Source organism: Myzus persicae, unplaced genomic scaffold, assembly GCF_001856785.1.
Source record: "Myzus persicae strain clone G006 unplaced genomic scaffold, MPER_G0061.0, whole genome shotgun sequence".
NCBI lineage: Eukaryota > Metazoa > Arthropoda > Insecta > Hemiptera > Aphididae > Myzus > Myzus persicae.
Genome location: NW_019100581.1, coordinates 1,524,875 through 1,546,058, shown reverse-complemented (window position 1 = coordinate 1,546,058; position 21,184 = coordinate 1,524,875). Strand labels below are relative to the sequence as shown.

The following is a 21,184-nucleotide window of genomic DNA, read 5'->3' as shown; positions in this document are numbered from 1 at the left end:
TTTTTATTTTCTGGTATATAATTATATTGGCATAGTAGTACATTTTATGATTATAATGGTAACAATACAATAAACATTAATTGGATTACCTGCTAAATATAAATCTTGTTCGTTGTCAAATAAAAAGAAATCGGACTGTGGGTATTTTAAATTGTATTATGTAAAATAATTGGAATTACAAATTCTTAGTAATAATTTATACAAAATAATAATTATTGTAATAAATACATAATTGTAATAAATATTTTGTCTGTTTTTTTTTTGTATTTTGAATCCAACAGTGTTAAGTACTCAAGTATTTCTAAATATTTTTATAGTTATCGATCTGTATACTATTCATTAACATGTTCAAACCATGATTATCATTCTATTGTCTTTAAAAAAAAACACGAATTCAGTTATTTTTTGTATCTTCATTTGTCTTCTTTTTCAGATTTTTTAGCTAGTGTCTTGACCATACATAAAAAAAATATAAATTTCTTTAAAATATAATTAAACAAATCGATGCATATATGTGTAAATAAATGATACGATTCAGGAAGAGAAAATATTATCTTCTCTGAATGAAGCGAATCAAATGTTTTAGGATGTTTGGTTAGGTTAGGTTACGTTCAAAAAGTAAATCATTTTATAGAAAATCAATGATAAGTATTTATACTTTGTTATTCACTAAATCTCACTTTTATGTTTCCTTCATACTTTATACAATATGTTTATACTCAAATTGTTTGATCAAATTGAACTTTCGAGAATATTAAATTCTAATTTGTTCCTTGAAATTATATTAGTGATAATAGTTTTATTATTCCTACTTGATATTAAAAATAATAAGCTATATAAATATATGCGATACACATATATACATACAAATTCAATATTCATTTATGCTTTTTAGATATTTAAACTGCATATTATATTACGAGCATTAATTAGGTCATGGGTTGCGTCGTATTGCTTATATTATTTTCGTATGTATAATATAATACCTGAGTCTTTTTTACTTGAACCCCAAAACGATTTTGCTCTTCCAAACATGCTACCTAATGTACTTCCAACAATATTTTTCGAGGCCCTTAATATAGCAACTGGTTTATTTGCTATTTTGGTATAAGATCCAATTACAGGAACATAACTTTCTTCCTCTAAAACATTGTATAATACATAATATTATTTGAATTGAGAAGTGAAAATCAACATTTTTAGTGGAAAAATATTATGTGTAAAAAGTTACTCTTATCAATGCCTAAACCGAATTTTAACAATATGTGTGATAAATTAAAACAAATCATATGTTTTATGTTTTTGGGAATATTATATTCCATTCGGGCCATTTGAGCATTTTGAAAATATTGAAGATTATTAAGTCAGAACCAATTATTTTCCCCGAAGCACATGTATAATAATAGTATGATGACTGCAATCTAAATCAAAACTTTCATAAGTGATATAATGTAAAGGTAAGTGTACTCACTTTCTGCTTTAGCTAATTCATCCTTATATGTGTCTTTGATATTAGATACAATTTTTTCAACAGGTTCAGCAAGAATATCGATTCCTGTTTGGGCTGCGGCTTTACCAGGTTGAATTAAATTATTTCTAATAAAATTTGGAATTATCGAATTTTCATCTATTTTAAAAACATAATATTACGTGCAATAACAATATAATATTGGTACATAGTTTATTCTCTCGAGAGATTAATATTAAGTATTTTTACTGTACGTTTTATAAAATTAATTATTATGAGTACGTATGTGCTATTCACATATTACATTAAAAATCATTTTAAGCAGTCTTATTATATGTGTAGGTATACAAATCTAGATTTATATTATTTAGAATTACGAGAAAAGCAAAAAAGTAAATCAGATCAGTATAAAAACAAATACCTAATAATAATAGATATGCTTAACGTTTATTCTAGGTTTTTACCGTTCACTTGTTTTTTTGACTCCTCATTCAAGTTAGATTCAAATTTCTTTGTAACTGATTTCAATTGATCTGCCGCAATACCTGTTGCCTGTTTTACCATTCTTACAGGTCTACTGTCGGTAACTTTACCAATTGTTTTTAAAAAAGGTGCTGTGTGTTCTTCTCCGTCTTCGCTTTTTGGTTCGGTATCTTTAAAAATACGAAAAGATATCACACAAAATTACTCCCATGACTGTGGTAATTTAACATAATACAACAAAAACTAGTATTTGGTATACAATATTATATTTAACTGAAGATTATTATTTATTACCAATGAGTATATTATAATAGATACAATGATACTACTATAAGCATCACAATCGATAACTTAAAATAAAACAAAGTAGTTTAAACTACCGTAATATTTTCATTAATATTATTCTGGCTATTCAAAATCATCTTTAATTCGAATATTTTACATTTTTAATCTTTAAATCTTTCAGTTCCCAGTAGTACTCAATAGATTTAAGGCATTTAGTAATTATTAACCACGTGCCACGTATATCCACGTATATCTTTCAGTCTACGGTTTTCAATAAATATTTGCGTGTATATAATATAATACGTCGGCTTAATTCGCAATTATCGTAACTCCAAAATGACGATTTTGAGATTATTATTTATTTTTTTTAGAAAAAAATTAACGCATCGTTTAAAACCATTCTCACTCTGATAAGACAATTTCTCTTCCATGAATCAGCTGTTAACGTTCGGACGAAAATATCTCAACTCCAAGTAGCCTCCAACCAAGGGAAATTGTCGTATCTCCATAACATGTGATGAAATATTATTAATCCAAAGTTAGACGTTACAAATTACAATATTATTATTTAGTTTTTGATATTATATTATAATATTGAAGTATAATGACGTCCAGATCAAGAACAAAAAAACTGTTAAGTTTAGTTCCAAATAACTATACAATTACTGGTAAAGCATCAATAATTTAATAATACTATATTGTCTACTTACAATTTAACCACTATTATTATAAGGACAACATATTTTTTTTATAACATATAAAATAGAACTATAATATTATTATTGTAGATACTGACACTACTGCAGCTGTTAATAATAATGTTGAAGTTGTATTGGACAATGATCTTTTATTAGGTAACCATTCAGAGGAGCCACCATTTATATTCAATGCACCTTATTATGACATAGGTACTTTTTTATAATCTATTTTATAATATAATATTAAGAATATATGTATAATATTAAGTAAGTACTATTATTTTTGTAACTGCCTAATGTATTTTAGGTACTGAATCTGTAGTTGACCTGGTAGTTAATGATAATAATGAAGTTGTGCTAGACAATGATCTTGCATTAGGAAACCACTCAGAGCAGCCACCATTTATATTCAATGCATCTTGTAATGACATAGGTACTTATTTATAATCTATATTATAATATAATATTAAGAATAAATGTATAATATTAAGTAAGTACTATTATTTTTACCTCACTTAATGGTTCAGATTTAGAAGCAAGTTCAAGTACTAATAACACTGAAGAAGATTTGTTAAACATTACTTATGATGTTAACTTGCAAGAATCAGATACTGTTGAATTGCCTGAGTCATTTTTAAGAAAAAGAAAGAAACGTGGAAAACCACAACATTGGAACAAGAATTTTCAAAAAACTAAAAGATTGAAAGGAAAAGAATATTTTGGTAAAAAAAAAATTGATGGTGTGTGGAAATATAATGTACACAAATCTGCTAAATCATTGAAAAATCCTTGCAATTGTGTCCTTCAAACAAAAAAAAATTGTATACTTAATTGTAAAGAAGTAACAGAAACTCAAAGAAACAATATTTTCAAATCGTTTTGGGCTATTATTAATAATGAAGCTAGAATACAGTTTTTGAAAAATAATATGAAGATACTCCCAACAGCAAGAAAAAGAGGTTTATGTTCAACAAAAAGAAACTCATCAGTACAATATTATTTAAATAACATAAGAGTTTGCAAAACAATGTTTCTAAATACTTTTGATATAGGAGAAAACATGATTAAAAAAATAATTAATAAAAGCCATTCAGAAACAGAATTTTCAGGTGAAGATAATACTGAAAACAACAATTTAGAATCGACTTCTACAACTATTATAATACACCAAAGTATTTCTGATAGGAAATTATTATTAAACACATTTTTTGAATTATTACCTAAATTGGAAAGTCACTACTGCAGAGCAAGTACCTCAAAACTATACTTAGAACTCAACTGGCTTACAAAAAGATCCTTGTACAATTTTTATTGTAATGATTTTTGTGTGTCCCATAATACCACTCCTATGAGTGATGCAATGTTTTATACAACATTAGAGGAAAAAAATATTTCTTTATTTAAACCCAAAAAGGATGCATGTGATTTATGTACAGCATATGAAACTGGCAACTTATCAATTGATCAAAAACAGTTACATGATCAAATGAAATTTGAAGCTCGTCAAGAAAAAGAAACTGATAAGGAATCAGAAAATGAAGTTTTTACAATGGATTTACAATCTGTTTTACTATGTCCTAAATCAAATGTATCATCACAATATTATAAAACAAAACTTATTGTCCATAATTTCACAGTGTATGATTTAAAAAGAAAAAACGGTTACTGTTATTTGTGGAACGAGACAGAGCGTGGATTAACTGCACATGAATTTAGCTCAATAATTGTACATTTCCTACAGAAATTTGTCATTGACACTGCTAAAGTACAAAATGTTAAAATCATACTGTACAGTGATGGTTGTACATACCAAAACAGAAACGCAACTTTATCTAACGCTCTTCTTAATTTGTCATTGTTATCAGGCATTACAATCATTCAAAAATATTTATTAAGAGGACACACTCAAATGGAGGTTGATTCAATGCACTCAACAATCGAGAGAAAAATTAGACATAAAAAAATCAATATACCCGCAGACTATGTCACAGCTTGTAAAACTGCATGTATCGAAAACCCCTATTATGTTGAGTATTTGAGTTTTAACTTTTTTAAATCATTTTCAAAAATTATGTTTTTTAAATCAATTCGCCCTGGAAACAAGAAAGGTGATCCAGTAGTCACTGAAATAAAGGCTTTAATGTATGAAGCTAATAAAAATGTAAGTTATAAACTAAAATTTTCAGATGACTGTGGAGTATTGGAAGTTTTGTACTGGAATCTTCTTTTATCAAGGAATAGCTCTACACAAACCCCATTAAGTATTGAGACACTACCACCATTACACACTCATAGAATCAATATCAAAAAAGAAAAATATGAACACTTACAACAGTTAAAAGCATCAATGGAAAAAGATTATCACTCTATTTATGACAATTTGCCCAAAGAATAAATGATTTTTTAACCTTATTCTTAATGTTACTATTTCATAATAAATACTTAAATTAATTAAAAGTTTATTTGCTATAGATGTACAATATTTACCATTTTGTTACTTAAAAATAAAGTTATTTTATTCCTAACATTATAATCAAGGCTGATAATGTATGTTATTTCTTTTTATTATTACTTATATTATTTTGTTACTGAAAAATTCAGTTATTTTATTCTTTATGTTATAATCAAGGCTGATAACGTTTTATATTTCAATTAATTATTATTTTATACTTTGATTCTAAAAAATTAAGTTATTTTATCACAAATAAATAATAAAAAGAGAAAAAATCATAACTCCTAAAAATGTGTGTTTTTTTTAGAAAAAGTCTTAACTCCTTTCACAAGTTCACTTATTCTAATAAATATATAAATTATTCAAAAAAATCAACAAAATCATAAATAATAAATTTTAACAAATACAGTTATTTGCTAACAATGTTTTTAAATTAATGAGATGTTTTTTACTCTTCCTGAAAAGTAGTCATTTTGGAGTTACGATAATTGCGAATTAACCTACGATAAATTGTAAGTAACTTTGACAGAAATATATCCATGTAGTATTTAAAAAATCGGTATATTTACTTATTTTTTCAATACTATCCTCGATAAAAATCAAAAATAGAAGGACTTATCATTTTTTCGTGAAGCGTGATGGAGTGACTAATACATATTATATATTCTACAAGAGTCAGTTTTCTCTTATTCTTGATTTCATTAAACTATAATATTACTTTTTAAAATCGTGCCTACCTCGGAGACTCACGTACAGTGGATCTAAACGGGTGATGTACGGATACACTTTATGGGAATGAAGCTAGTATAATATTCCCCGACATAAATAATTATAAAAATAATTTTTTTTTCTTTTAAAAACAGTACACATAAAATACAGTCTACCTAGTCAACTATAACTGAGTGGTTCTGGACCTTTTCGCTGAACAATTCGACGCAGTATAAGATTACACGTCATTTACAGACTACATAATATCACGGACGCATTTACGGAATGGAGAAATTAAATTTCCCTGCGTTGTTTCGCATCAATTCAGTAACATCGCACATCGCAAACAAATATTGGCTTTTGCTGGTATAGAAAATATTTAATCCTATCGTCCTACATCAGACGTGAACAAAATATGTCGATCGCACATATCACATATTCATCGGGAAAATTCGCGGGGTTCGAAATGCGAATTACACACTTATATGGATGTATACCCTGGACGTATAGTATGATGATAATCGGCATGCCTACATTTTATGAGAGTACTAAGGACATTTTCCGCGAAACTCTATTACTTCGAATTCCTATTAACGGACAATTAGTCGGATGTCACTAGTCGTAACGCCATTATTGTACTCGTAATAATAGTTTGGCCTGTGATTTTACAATATTGATTTATATACGCAATGGTTTATTGAACATACATATTTTTAATTAGACCATTAGTTATTGCCAATAATTAGTTATTACTTGCAGTATTTTCAAACGTAATTCAATTACATTTTGCTATTTCTAAATATTTTTTTTACAAAAAAAAACTGAGAAACAAATTCTCAAAATAATAATTTATGAATGCTATTTAAATATGCTAAACAATTATTCTCACCATCTTTAGGAGTTTTTTCTGTGCCGTCTGCATCTGCCAACTGCAAAAACTAGGTACAAACAACACATTATTGTTGTTTATTTGGTTATAAATTAATACCACAACTTGTAAATACTAAGTAAAACGGTTAAGTAAAAAGTAAATACTAAATAATACTTACGAGTAATACAGAAATCGCAAAACAGAAAAACTTAAAGACTTGTGCCATTATAATTCTAAAAATAAATAAAATATTTATTCTCAACGATTTCAGAACTTTGATTGGATTTGCAAAAAAAATAATTTCTTCATTACATTTCAATTATTATTAATACTTAACCATTACTACAACTGGTAGAAAATAAAATGAGTTCTATTTTAAATAGATAATCATGATCTGTTTACTTGAATAATAAGCAGCGAGGTTACTCTACCCATATTATTATTATTACGAGTGGATTCAAAAAGTGTCTAAATACCATTGGACCCTGAGCAGCGTTTAAAATGATTAGGGTTTTAAATTAAGACTTAGGGCCGTTTCACATGGACTACCCTAACCTAACATAACCGGGTACTCAAAATTTTTCATTTACATTCATAAAATTCATGCGCGCCACTCCGACGATGGAGCGTTTTCGTCGCCGGTATGGTGAGTATGAACTTTATCAATGTAAGCTATAAAAACGAGCAACTACGCGTATGATACGCGTCCATATTGTGAAACGGCCCTTAAGTACCAAAGGCGTATTAATGTGAACTTAATGTATGGAAAAAAACCAATATTTAAGTGTCGAGCCCTTAAATCCTAATTGACAAGCATCACAGTTGGACTTTCAGTTGAAGTTTCATTAACGCATATAGCATATCATATATAACTGTAGTAGAGAGAATGTCGCCACAAATAGTAATCAGGCTGAATAAAATGTTTGACGGTTTCGGGTTTACCACAAACGACAATCGATCCTTCAGTATACCGTGTCCTTTATTTGGAACCGCATCTGAAATTGAATATCTCTGCAGAGTTTGTACTACCTACGAAAATGGTTTGTGAACAGTTAATCAATAAAAGTTCAATATGTTTTTTGATCCCGAATCATTGTACTTTAACCTTTTGCAGCTTTTGAATAATATAGTGTTTTTGGGTTTTAAATGAAAAAACATCCAAAAGTATTATTAATCGAATACTTAACAAACAAAAAAAAAAACCTAGTTTGGATAATTATATCTACATACCTACATAATATGCCTAATACACACTCAAAAACATTGAAGTGATTCTTTTATTTAACATCAACAGCTTTTTTTACATCTAAAAAGAACTTTGATCTGCATAATCGTTTCATGTTTTTAAAAATTATTGTAAGCTATCATGTGAGCTGAAACATAATTCATATTTTCATAATCAAAAACAAGTATTTAAATCGTATTAATCTTAAATCTTCATTTTCTAATGTAAATAGATATAATATAAGTACACGAAACACAAGAATAAAACTTTTGAAATATTTGAATATGTCATAAAAAAATCAAATAACAAAGTACAATTTACGTGTTACAATCATAAATGTTTACTTAATTTATATTTATCCAATATCATTGCGATGTATGAATGTAAGAGTGTAATCTATCATAATTAACTTTTTAACCATATTTCTTTTTAATGAGTGTTATACATTTTAATAATACCGATATTGTTACTGCAAATTTACTACCATTTACATAATAGACAAACGAATATTAATAATAGTATAGGCACTTAACCAAATAACAAAAATTGTTTGATTCTTAGTTTAAAAAAAAAAGTTTAGTTTGTATTTTACGCAAGATTTTCTATAACTTTTCAAATTTTCTAAAACATTACGAATGATTTTACTATTTAAAAATAACAATATACGTACCTACCTATTTGATTACAAACTCGTTAAGATATTTAGGCACACACGATACGCATTTTTAAATGTACGAATGACATCGACTTATATATAAAAGCATAATATTTTGAATGATGAATTATATTCGTTTTTTATATGCATGATGAATTCACTGAAATAATTAGTTCAAAACATTTGTACAAGTTATTACGATGTGGCATAATATACAATGGTAAATATCTTTCCAAGTGTTATTAATAGTAAGAACAATTATTACATTGGGCAAAAACATATTTAATTGTCATAGAATGAATGAATACATAAAATTGTCTACGCATTTAAACTATTATTGAAACATATGTTTAAAAACAATAACTAATAATAATTTTGTTCGAAATCACTTATAGCATGACCTTCTATTTTTTCTACTCATTGTATTTTGGTTGAAATTATTGTCATTCAGTGTTTGACTAAAACTAACAATATAAATAGTTAAAAATATGGAGCAATTTCAAAAAAAAAATAAGTTTGCAAGTTTTAAAATAATTCCTTATATTCCCCACTTAACGAAGTCATGATTAAGTTAAAGAGGACTGCATTCCTCGCACATTTAAAGCACTGGAAATGTTATTATAATAGTCATATCGTTACGTGTTATAATATAAAATGAGACCATACAAATGTGATATTACTTATTCTACAATATTTTACACATATAACCATAAATAATTATGACAGTAAAATAAACTCCTTCATAGTTTATCGTAGTTGTATTATCTGATGGGTCCGCAGATTATGAAACCGAGATGGACAAACCACCTGTGGTGGTTAGTAGTAATACTGTAATTAACTTTTTTTCATACGTGTAACCAATTTCAAGCAGAAACCAACGAATATGTGTTTATGGTTTTAATATTATCAAAAGCAGGTAAACCAACCTAAAATAACAGTTTCAATCGATTATCCAAACCTTTCTTGAATCGTAAAAATCGGTCGAATATTGTTTTATTCTATAAGCCTCAGATGCATAAACTTTACCTTTTATATACATTATGTAGTCCAGAGACGCAAACCTTTCGGTAGTTATCTGTAACCAATTGTCAAATAAAAATTTTGGTTTAATTTCATTTTTCCGGTGTATCACCTAATTTGATAACCTTTTTTTTAAACTTAAAAAATTCCTACGTTCATGACTTAAATGATAAAAGAACAAGTTTAACATTACATTATACAACAATTTAAATACATTATACACTTAAAAGTATAAAAAGCATATAAGTATGTTACACAAATTGTTAATTTATAAGAAAAATAATTATTCTAACTATAAATATAGACAAATTCGACAAATCGAAAAGATAGTCTGCTGAAGTTAAATCCGTTTGAAACTGATTTCGTATAGTCATTACTCATACAAAGAATACGTCCAATAACAGTATTTCCACTAATAGGTAAATCCCGAATATGTTTTTTTATTTCATTTTTATTTGCAAAATCCTGAAATAACGTATTTGAATCCACTAAAAAATATCTTCTTCTATATATTCTTCATCAGAAACATGGTTTACCATATTTAACAATACAGTGGGATACAGAAAAACTAGTGGCTGTTAAATTATTACTTGGTATAAACGCAACTTTGAAATTATTTGATTGATTTGTAAAACGTTCCACTTTTTGGGAAATTAATTCTAACTTTTCTTCAGTCCATAATGAAAATATGTTTGTAATTTGTATGTATTGTTTCAAAATGTTTTTTTACTGCTTCTAACAACTCTTTCATTATACAATCAACATAACGCTTTATTATTTTTCTGAGTTATCTTAAAGTATTGTGTCCATTTTCTTTTTGTTTAATCTCCCGCTTTTACTCACCATGAAATAATTTGTTTTAGTAAAATATAAATATAATACTCACCAATCATGAAAACTGCTAAAACGATTTATTAAGTACCAAAGGCAAAGATATAATGAAACACGCGAATGACTAACCACCAGGGCACCAGCTGTTCGCTAGTTTCACACATTTTCCTAATAAAGTTCTTATCGAAAACATTAAAAGTAATAGCTGTTCAGAAATGTGGCTATAATATTCAATTCAATGCGACAATGCGTGTGGGTATATCATAAACTTGATATTTTATTTTTGTAATGATATTACACTATATAATCTATAATATACTAATTGCTATTCAGTGGTTTTTAATTCCAAACTTTTACGAAAAAGAATCTTTTTTTGAACTGTTGAGGGTGTCAGTAAAAGAGCGTAGGCGTCTCTAGGTTCGTATATCTGCATTCTGCACTACACATTATGTTAAATATTAATTAATTGGAAAGTTAGTAGTGCTATAATTCGTTATGTAATAGAGATATTGAAGTGCGGTTAATTTTTAAATATAATATATGACTGAAAGCCTGGATTTTACTCCGGTCTAAAAAAATGTCAAGAAACGCTTAACATATTTTTCGATTTTTGAAAAAAAAAAATTTTAAGTTTGAAAATAACCATTTTTTGGAGTTATTTTTACATTGAGCAAAAACAATTTTGAAATCAATTGAATTTCGAATGCACGAAAACAACTTATAGTTTAAAAAAAAACCGCATAATATTGTAAAACTGAATGCTAATACAGTATTTTTTTCACACTTTGATAAGTGCTTCTACTCTAATATATAAAGAACACACTATACTCGTTGAAATTGCGCGTATGCATTTTGTTTTTATAATATTAGTAAATATATCGATCATGAAATGCTTTGCACGTCAAGTTTATTTTGTAGACCTATGCTATTTGTAATGCAATTACTGTTAATTAAATAGGTATAGTTAAAAATGTGCCAGATTTCCCCCAATAGAATAGATTTATTAGCCTAAATGACAAAATATAATACAAATATACAATACAGAAAATTATATCCAATCATATCAACCAATATGTATATCAATAGCAACCATTTTAGTACACAAAAAAAATTGATTTGATTTTCATAAGCCATAACTAAACTCATGTGTGGCCCACTCTTTAACGACCTATGTGGGTTAAGAACCCTAGCTATAAACCCTTCCTGAGTCTCGAGAAATCTATTGATATAACTTTTACTGAAAACAGATCAGTTTTTGAGCCTATAGAGGACAAAAAAAAATAAATATTTTTATGTTTATTACAATTTTTTTATTACTTCACCAATGGTAACCAACATCAATGATAGATATTAGATGTAAATAAACTAAAAAATATTTGATTTCCGTTTGGCGAAACAAAATTCCAGCATAAAGCCATATTTAGAATACGAATTTATAAAAACTCTTTCTTGATATACCTTTACACTGTGGTATGAAGGTACCACGAAAATTTAGCTATCGTAGTTTTGACTATCCGTTGATTAGTCAATCGTTAAATAGTATTTAATATATTTATGCAGGGTTGCATGAAAAATATATTAATTTTGCGTCCAATAAGATTTAATGGATTAATTATGGGCCACTGAAAAGGACCATTAGCTCACTATTGATTCGTTAAATGTTTAGTGATGGTTCATGCAACTCGGATTTAGTATTTTAGGTAGGTAGGCATTTAAATGTAATGTCAATAAATGTGTGTAATATATATTATATACCTTCTCAAATAACTAATATCATAAATAAATTGTTTCATCTGATTATAACATTATAATCTTCTCATTAAGAAGACGCAGATAATAAATGCAAATTTTTCAAAACAAAATTCATTGATAGGTTCAAGAAAAATTCGCTTCGACTGAATAGTTTAAATATAGATAAACAACATAAAAAACGAATTATCACTTAATAAACAAGGATAAACTTTATTTATTGATGCTGTTAAGTCTAGCTTCAAAAATTAATATTATTTATTATTTATGTCTAATTACTTTACCAGTAGGTACTCCATAATAGTCATAAAAAAATGCACTAATATTTCGTTGTGTTTTTTAGATATCACTTATAGTGTTATTTGTGGCTATTTGATTTATTTCTCAAATAATAAAATATGTACATATTACATACGTACGTATGAGATAAATAGAGTTATTTTTCCTTTACAATCCTTGTTCAAACATTGGTTTTGAATTAAAGTCATACAAATCTTTAATTCATCGTCAAAACCATTTTATATAATTTATCATAAGCAAACGGTGTATGAAAGAAAAATCAATAAGAACAAAACTCAATCCTTAAATAGGTACTTTTAGTTGTTATCGTATTGGTACCAATTTATCTGATTATTAAGTATAATATAAATATTACACTCTTTTTTTTTCATTAAAATATGCCTAGAAACGTAGCCACTGACTGACATTTGACACTATTTTTTAGTACATAATGATACGAACACTTTTAAAACGTATAGTATGCTAAAATTAATTCATATTACTTCTAACAATTATAATACGTTTTAATCTTTAGGTACTGATGAGGTTATGGATTTAAGTTATTTGTAATTTTACATAATTGTTTTCCACGTTTTATTTATTTTTATTCATATTAGTTCCTATTTTAAACATCTGATAAAAAGGCATTATTATTAGTTACGAATGGTTTTGAGCAACAATATTGTTTCTCTCGAATAGTTGTCCTTGTTGACGTTTCTTACTACTGATACAAATCGTGTAATATACCAATGTAAATCAGTAGCATTACTAGTCAATGACTTAATATACCAAAATAGTCAAGTCGAAGGATGTAGAATATTCTGAACGCTTGTATCGACAACATTCATTTTCAACATCGGTTGAACTCGGAGAAAAATCAAAATGGAATCTTTCACAGTTAGAAACTAGAATACGATCGATTTTTGGACCGTGTACACGTCAGCTGTATATATATATATATATATCACAAGCTCTTTGGCCGATCAAAGTACCTATACCGTACAATACGTTCGTCTTTAGTAGATGTACATACGCTTAACCTAAAAAAACAAAGCTTAAATCTAAAATCTTACTGAACTGCAATCTCCTATTAGATTGTTTGCATGCTGCTAGTCACCACCAGCAGTTCGATTGACATGCCATACCTGTCACGTAGAAGGTTAAAGCTCAACTTACAGATACTGCCCGATTTATTTTTTAGGCATATAAGTACGTATTGTACATGTATATCTTGATATGCAATGTGTACATTTGTAGCTAATATGATAAACTGTATTATGAATATTATGATAGAAGAAAACTAATTTCGTTTCATCTAAAAAATAGAATCATGCACTTTTCGTCTGGGTACCAATATTCTGTTGTTTTTTTTATGAATCAGTAGAATATTCTAAATTAGGTAGCCAACCATGCATGTGTAATAGCCTCTTGAGTGTCAGCATAGTCTTAGCCTAAACAAATTGTCTCATTCTACTTATAATATCAAACGATAACGGCTTGCCTCTCACATCGCAGACTTGACCTGGTAGGCAAGACTCGTTTGATCGCAACTAGACATTTGATTGTATTTTTATCAAAGTACATGACGAATAAAGAAAATATTTGACTTTTTCTGTCTAAATTGATGATATTTGAATTGTTTCAATACATTTGGTTAAACGATATTTTTCGACCATCTCGATATGGTTTTTCTCGTGATTTTCTCTTTTTTAATAATATTTCTTAAATTAAAATAAACGATTTCAAATCACTTGAGCGGACGAAGTAAAAACTAACTATATTATATAATAGATTATCAACAAGCAGCGGTGGCGATTTTACGAATCTCAATTATGGAGTATAATAATATAATATTATAGGCGTACTTTCAATCGGTTCAATCGTCGATTAAGCCAAGCTTAGGTGCTTATAATCTTTGCGTTATTTGATGAAACAGCTAACAGGTATAATATGCACACATCATTAGAATAATCGGCACTTGAAACGGTGTCGACGGTGGAGGTGGAGGTAGTGTTGTCTCGTCGGTGGAGGCGGCCCAGGCACCCGATGGCCCGATAACAATATTACACTAATGATGAACCGTAAGGAAAACCATGTATTATAATTCCGTGATTTCCAGTTTGTGTTTCGTTTTGTTATTCATGAACCGTACGCACACGGCAACCCGTATAGTATAAGAAAATTAAATTTCCTCCCTGCGGGAACGATATGCCCTTGTAATAATAACAATAATAATAATAATAATAATAATAACAACTGTAGGAAAAATATAACGGGGGAAAAAAACAACTTCTAGTTCGTGTTCTCGTTTTATTGCTTCGTTATTATTTAGACCGTTTTTATTTTGTTCATTTTTTTTTTCAGCCACTTAACATTCCAATTTTGCACTGCTCCTGCGCTACTCCTCGTATTCTGCACGACCACCACCACCACCACCACCACCACACCACCACCACCTCCACCACTACCACCACCACTCCACCACCATCACCAGCCGACATACTATATGGACACACACGCAGTCGGATTCATTACGAATTCCATATCGGTTTACGTTCACATACCAAAAAGGAAATAAAAAAAAAAAACAAAATACACATTTATACATAACATATATACTGCACACAGCCGCATATACATGCGGACATTCTTGTCCGACAATATTCGCCAAATGTATATGGGCCCCGCGTATTCAAATCATGTCCGTTCGATCGACGGGTTAGTTCTTTGGGCCAAATACATCGGCGGTCCGACCGACGACGAATTTTCATTTTCTGCCAATATCCGACAATAACACAATATACCTATACGTATATTAATAATTTAACGTAATAAACGCGTGTTCCTTTAATATATTTTAATTACTGAGTTTATAACATTTTTATTAATTCCACAAAAAATAATCGTCTAGATTGAATTATGGGTGGGTATTGTGCCATTTATTTAACGACGGATCCTTTAGTTTAGGCATCAATTTGATTTTATTAAAACATAATAATATTTTGAAATTATTACAAGTTGTCATTTATAAAATGTCTTGCTTAGTTAAATATTAAAATACAAGTACATAGGAAATTTTCATAAATTATTGTTGAACATCCCATTGATTTTGGATACTTTGGCTTTAGTTTAAATATTGATTTTTATTGCTGAAATATACGGTTTCATTATTTTAAGGGCGAATAACTTTCAGCTATATTCATACTCATTTTTATGAAAATTAATTTTAATAATTCTATGAAAATATAAAACATTACATTTATTACACGATTTCATAGGTTTGAAATCGTAAAAGATTTTTAATCAGTTTATTAAAGTTTTTCATTAATAGACTTTTTCTTAGTGTTGGGGTTGTAATTATTCCAGAGTTGCAGACTGCAGCACATATGTTTCATAAGAAAACAACACCTATGGATAGATATATGTGTATAATACAGAAAAATTTTTTTTAAAAGATACATAAATGTCTGCTAGCTTAGATGTTGTATGATCCAAAAGGTTATTTTCGTTCATATTCCTTTTTTAAATTGCTACCAAGTGAATCAACTATTTGTATCACTAAAAAAAATAATCCCTTCTATTATAGGGTGTTGCGCTGTTGTAATAAGATTTATTTTTATTTTTATTTGTATTTTATTATATACTTATATTAGAGGATGGAGTATATTATTATATATTATACATAAAATATATAATAGCACTTGTCTTATGAGCTATTGAAAACAAATCAACGATTTGAATTGTTCTCCGTCTAGAAAAAACAAATATCCAGATCCTGAAACAAAACACTGTCAACTATTTAAAAATAATACGGTATTAATAAAATAATATTAATAAGAACCTTAAATGTCATTAAGTGCAACGAGCCATAGTTTAACGTTATCAAAATGTCGTAAAAGCCGAAATAATGATAACTTCCAGTTTTATACTGATAATAAGACACACATCAATTACGATGTACACACTGTTTAGTTTTGAAGTAACCGAATTATATGATCCCTGCCGATGAATCACTTCCGTCTTCTCTTATCTTATCTATATTTTCTTCCATCTTCTTATACATCATAGTATCTTAACATCATAAAATTGACTTTGGCCAACTAAAAGTTACTGTCTATAGGACTTAGATTATAAATATTGCTATATATCATAAAAAATGTTTTCTTAACCTAGTTTTAAATACTAATAAAGATTATATTTATGCAACACAGCTGTTCCTCGTCTTAATATATACATACATAATATTCAAATAATGTTTAAAACAACATAAATTATTCTTAGTTATAAACTAGACTAAAGTGAATAAAATTATCAACCCTATATATATCTTATATTATTTAACAATATTCGATCCATTAAAAATTTTCAAGTTGGCTTTCACGAAAAATCATTATTCAATACTACTATTATATGCTCTCGCTATCTTTTTTTCTCCATATTTATAGTTTTAATGACATTAAAAGTCTCTAAATTACCAAGTATTGCAGCACGTAAAATGAGTCACTTGGAGTCCAAACTCCACATCAAACAATGACTTTAATAACATAATACATTTTCTTCTGTGTTATTTAATAACACTGTAAGTGATAATCTGCTGCATTAATATAAAAAATAGTGTAAGACACGCACAGCTCATATTTCTACTGCTATGACATTTATATGCATTTTCTTATCACCAATTAAATTTTGCACAAATTCAACTTGAAAAATCGACATTATTAATTTACCAATTAAATGTAGTATTTTAAAACAATAAATGGCCTCTATGATATATATTTAATTAAAGTAGATAAGTTTACAGAATAAAGTAACAAATCAGTCAGCATAATATAAGATTATTTAAATTATCTTATATTTTTAAAATAATGTGGAACACATCTGAAAATTGATTATAAACAGATGATATTTTTCTAGTCGCATTTTCACTAACTCTGTTATAGAGATAATTAAATGTTTTAAGTCGTCATAACAATATTTCGATATAATCACATTAACCTATTAAATACTTATAATCCTAATAGGTGCTTAGGATTTAATGTTATATAATATTTTATTCCTATAAATGTATATTGTTGTTAACAAATACGTAGTTTATTAGTTATTACCTACTTTAGCTTAGGAAGAAAGGGAATGCTTATGTTTGGCTATTATTTTAATGTATTTAAATGAGTACAATTTTAAAGAAGTAAAAATAACATTTTGTATTAAATGTATTTTTATTGAGAAGCGTCAAATATATTTTTACATTTATTTGTATCTTTGCATGAACAAGTTAATTTAAAATTTAACAAAATAAACGGTCAGGTTAGGTTATTTTAGTTATAGTATTTTAAAATTCGAATAATGTCTGTAGAAAAAAAAATCATCAATGTCCTATTATTAAGTCTTATTTTAAAACACAATTTTTTTTAGTATTAAATGAGGGTAACTTGTTATTAAATTATCTCTACTCAAAATGGCTAGCAATAATTCATGGTCATTAAATTTTAAATTACAACACACCCACCCAAGTGGCCTGCCCAAAACAGTCATCTTCTTCTCGTGTAAAGTTCTCTTTATCCGAAATATTTTGTCGTCTTGCCAATCGGCTAGCCTGTTCAAACAATATATAATGATATGATTCGGATTTCTCCAGATAAGTAATGAGTTCTCTGGCCTGGTTATACAAGTAACCGCTGCAACGTTCACCAAAGAGCCAGCACGGTCATGATTATATCTTAAAAGGTTTAAATAATTTTGGATGTTTTTTCTTTTAAACTTTTAACACTGAAAACCGTAATAGTATTATTTATTTTTATATTTTGAATATTTTACAATGTACAATTCTTGCTTTGCGTGTTCTAAATTCTAATAATATAATAATTGAATATATATATACCTAATATTTAACTAACTTCATAAGCTAATTTATAAAAGGAATATGTTTTGTCGAAATAATAATTTAACTTCTACATGTTGTATTGTACCATATACAACTGAATATTAATTGTGTTATTAGAATCTGCAACTGATATTAGATTCAGTTGTTCATTATTTTTATAAAATATTGTATTATTTAACAATTTCTTCTATGAATTGCCATATTCATCAATCTCAATTCTTTTTTAAATTTAAATATGTAATTATGATTTGTATAAAAGATCTGAAAGATATTTAATCTTAAGTTAAGGTTGATATATAATATAATAAGTATACACACATTTCCTACATCATTGTTACGGATTAATGTATTTTTAAATTTGTATGAACAGTTGTGACAAGTATATTATGTGCATACGTTTTAAGAAAGTTTTTATAACACACATAGGATTATATCAATATGAAATTCCCTGGAAGGAATTGATGGAAAATTCCTACATTGTGGTAATGACTTATAATTAACGCATCATAAAGGTAAATAATGGGTGTATTTTATTTGAATACTCAAGGGTTTTGCTAAATTTTCACTAAAAATTCATTAAAATATTTTTTTATAACAACAAAAATAAGAGTTCAACTGGGATAGGTGTGTTATGTACATCGTACATGTACTGGTGCAGATGATGCTATATTAGTGAAGTCGATGGGTAAATATCGGTCGATAGTTCTGTGATTTTTTTTATTACGTAAGTAATCTAACGTAACTATATTATACAATACAACCAATTAACCAACAATTACAATTGAATTATAATTTAATAGCACACAATTTTAGTGACGAATCTTCACACCAAACCAACCGTACCCTCTCCCCTAAGGTAAAAACCAGCTAATAACCATGATATTTTTGTCTAAAAAATTTAACTATATGGATGATGATTTCTCAGAATGTTAACACGACTATATACGTAAGGTTTCATCAGTAGTTGAATAATTTTATTAGTGTACAAGGTGATTCGCCGATTATACTCCTCCCTCAATTTTTACTTGAATAATTCATTTTTTTTTTCAAATTCTGAGTTTTTAAATATTTAACTATACTTACCTAAAGACCATATTTAACAATTTTGATACTTAAGGACTGTCCTGTGGTATACAAATTTATGGTTTTTTTTGCAAATGAGATCCTTTTTACCGCACTTAGTTCAAAATACGAACGAGTAGCTTATCAGTTATTGAAATATTTATATTAAGCACAAAAGTCCATACAAATTATTAATTGTACCTAATTATGAATAACTATCCTGTGATATAGTAATATTTTTAATACATGGTTAAATTATTAAAATATAAAAAATAACTGATAATTACTGATCTGAAAAATACATAAAACAAGATACGTGACTGCCAATATTAATAATAATAATTAGGAAAGTAAATTGTCATTTATTATGGTTAGCAGGAATTTCAGGGAGTGCCAACCCTAAACGTACATATTAAAAAAATAATATTGAATGAAAATGTTTCAAGGTGTAACCTTTCAAAGTTCGGTGAATAAACACTGGTATGAGAGATGGTTTTCATTTTTGTCTCCAATCGTATTATAACGTGTACTTTTTACTATTTTCGTTTTTGCCGACCAAACATGTACCTATCTATAAAAACGACGAAGAGAAGTTTTTTCTTTTAAGTTTACACATGCCCAAATATTGTTTTTAATAACAGACATCAGACACCCTGCACTAAAACCCACTCTTATAAAAACATGGAAGGAGCAAAGTGTATTTTATTGAATAAATAATGTTATTATTAATAAGAAAATCCACTGAATAAATAACAATATTGTATTCCAAAATAATAATATGGTTATGATAACACGGCGTCAAAGATAGGCTATTTAGCTACACTGGGATCGTGTATCAATTTTTTCCATTTATTTAATTATATTATGCATGATATCTTTTTAACGCATATTAATAATAAAATGAATATTGATTACACTTTGATGTGCAGAACGCAATTTTATTAAATTACATTTTACGTAACAAAAAAAAAAGAAAAGTGATCAAGATATAATAGGCTTCGCAGGTGCCGGCGACCGCGCTAATGACATTATTATTTGACGTATGAGATATGCTGCTCACTGCTAAGTGCGAGATACGTAGAATATAATGAAAATTTATCATAAAATATATTATATCACTTAAAACACGGGGTAAATTCATTGAATTTAAATATTATAGAATTTCGTTTCAGGATTAAAATACTCGAACGGAGGTATAATTCTGCGGCAGAGAAGCAGTTGACTTTTAGACCAAACTATTAAATTGGGAGAACGTGGCTTATTCTGACTCTATGTCTATTCATATAAAATCTGCTCATAATATTAAATACTGCAGGGGTTTTGTGACCTGCTCACGTGAGTAATACAATAATTCATGGGCTATCTATTACGTAAAATTATGGGGAAAAAAATAAAATAAAAGGAAATGCGAGTGCATATGAGTCAGCTACAACTATCCGTCGACGAAGTATCTCCACTTTGAGGTATGTGTTCACTCTGTGTTTTCCGTGTGTACCAATATTATTATTGTCGATCGA

The 21,184-nt window shown here is 27.8% G+C and overlaps 1 protein-coding gene across 3 annotated transcripts; it reads right to left on the bottom strand.

Moving 5' to 3' along the window:
• Window positions 1–8,979, bottom strand: LOC111034748. Of its 3 annotated transcripts, XM_022316112.1 has the most exons (8): window positions 8,865–8,972; window positions 8,196–8,338; window positions 7,144–7,198; window positions 6,984–7,032; window positions 1,933–2,121; window positions 1,472–1,627; window positions 987–1,142; window positions 1–449 (listed from the first exon to the last, which is right to left on the bottom strand). In XM_022316112.1, exons 3-8 carry the CDS (start codon window positions 7,189–7,191, stop codon window positions 439–441), a joined length of 609 nt encoding a protein of 202 aa, XP_022171804.1. In that variant the 5' UTR covers window positions 7,192–7,198; window positions 8,196–8,338; window positions 8,865–8,972; the 3' UTR covers window positions 1–438. The 3 variants fall into 3 exon arrangements, with proteins under 3 accessions (XP_022171804.1, XP_022171789.1, XP_022171798.1); XM_022316097.1 differs by lacking the exon at window positions 8,196–8,338 and having other exon boundaries at window positions 8,865–8,979; XM_022316106.1 differs by lacking the exon at window positions 8,196–8,338 and having other exon boundaries at window positions 8,861–8,967.
• Between the last annotated feature and the right edge of the window lie 12,205 nt (window positions 8,980–21,184).

Bases quoted from the DNA above. Each gene is read 5' to 3' on its own strand.
- LOC111034748 (XM_022316097.1), bottom strand. From the start codon at position 7,191: ATGGCACAAGTCTTTAAGTTTTTCTGTTTTGCGATTTCTGTATTACTC. The intron at 2,122-6,983 runs GTGAGAATAATT...GTATTTTTAAAG, and splicing joins AGAAAAAACTCCTAAAGATG to ATACCGAACCAAAAAGCGAA. The intron at 1,628-1,932 runs GTAAAAACCTAG...TTTTTAAAATAG, and splicing joins GTCAAAAAAACAAGTGAACG to ATGAAAATTCGATAATTCCA.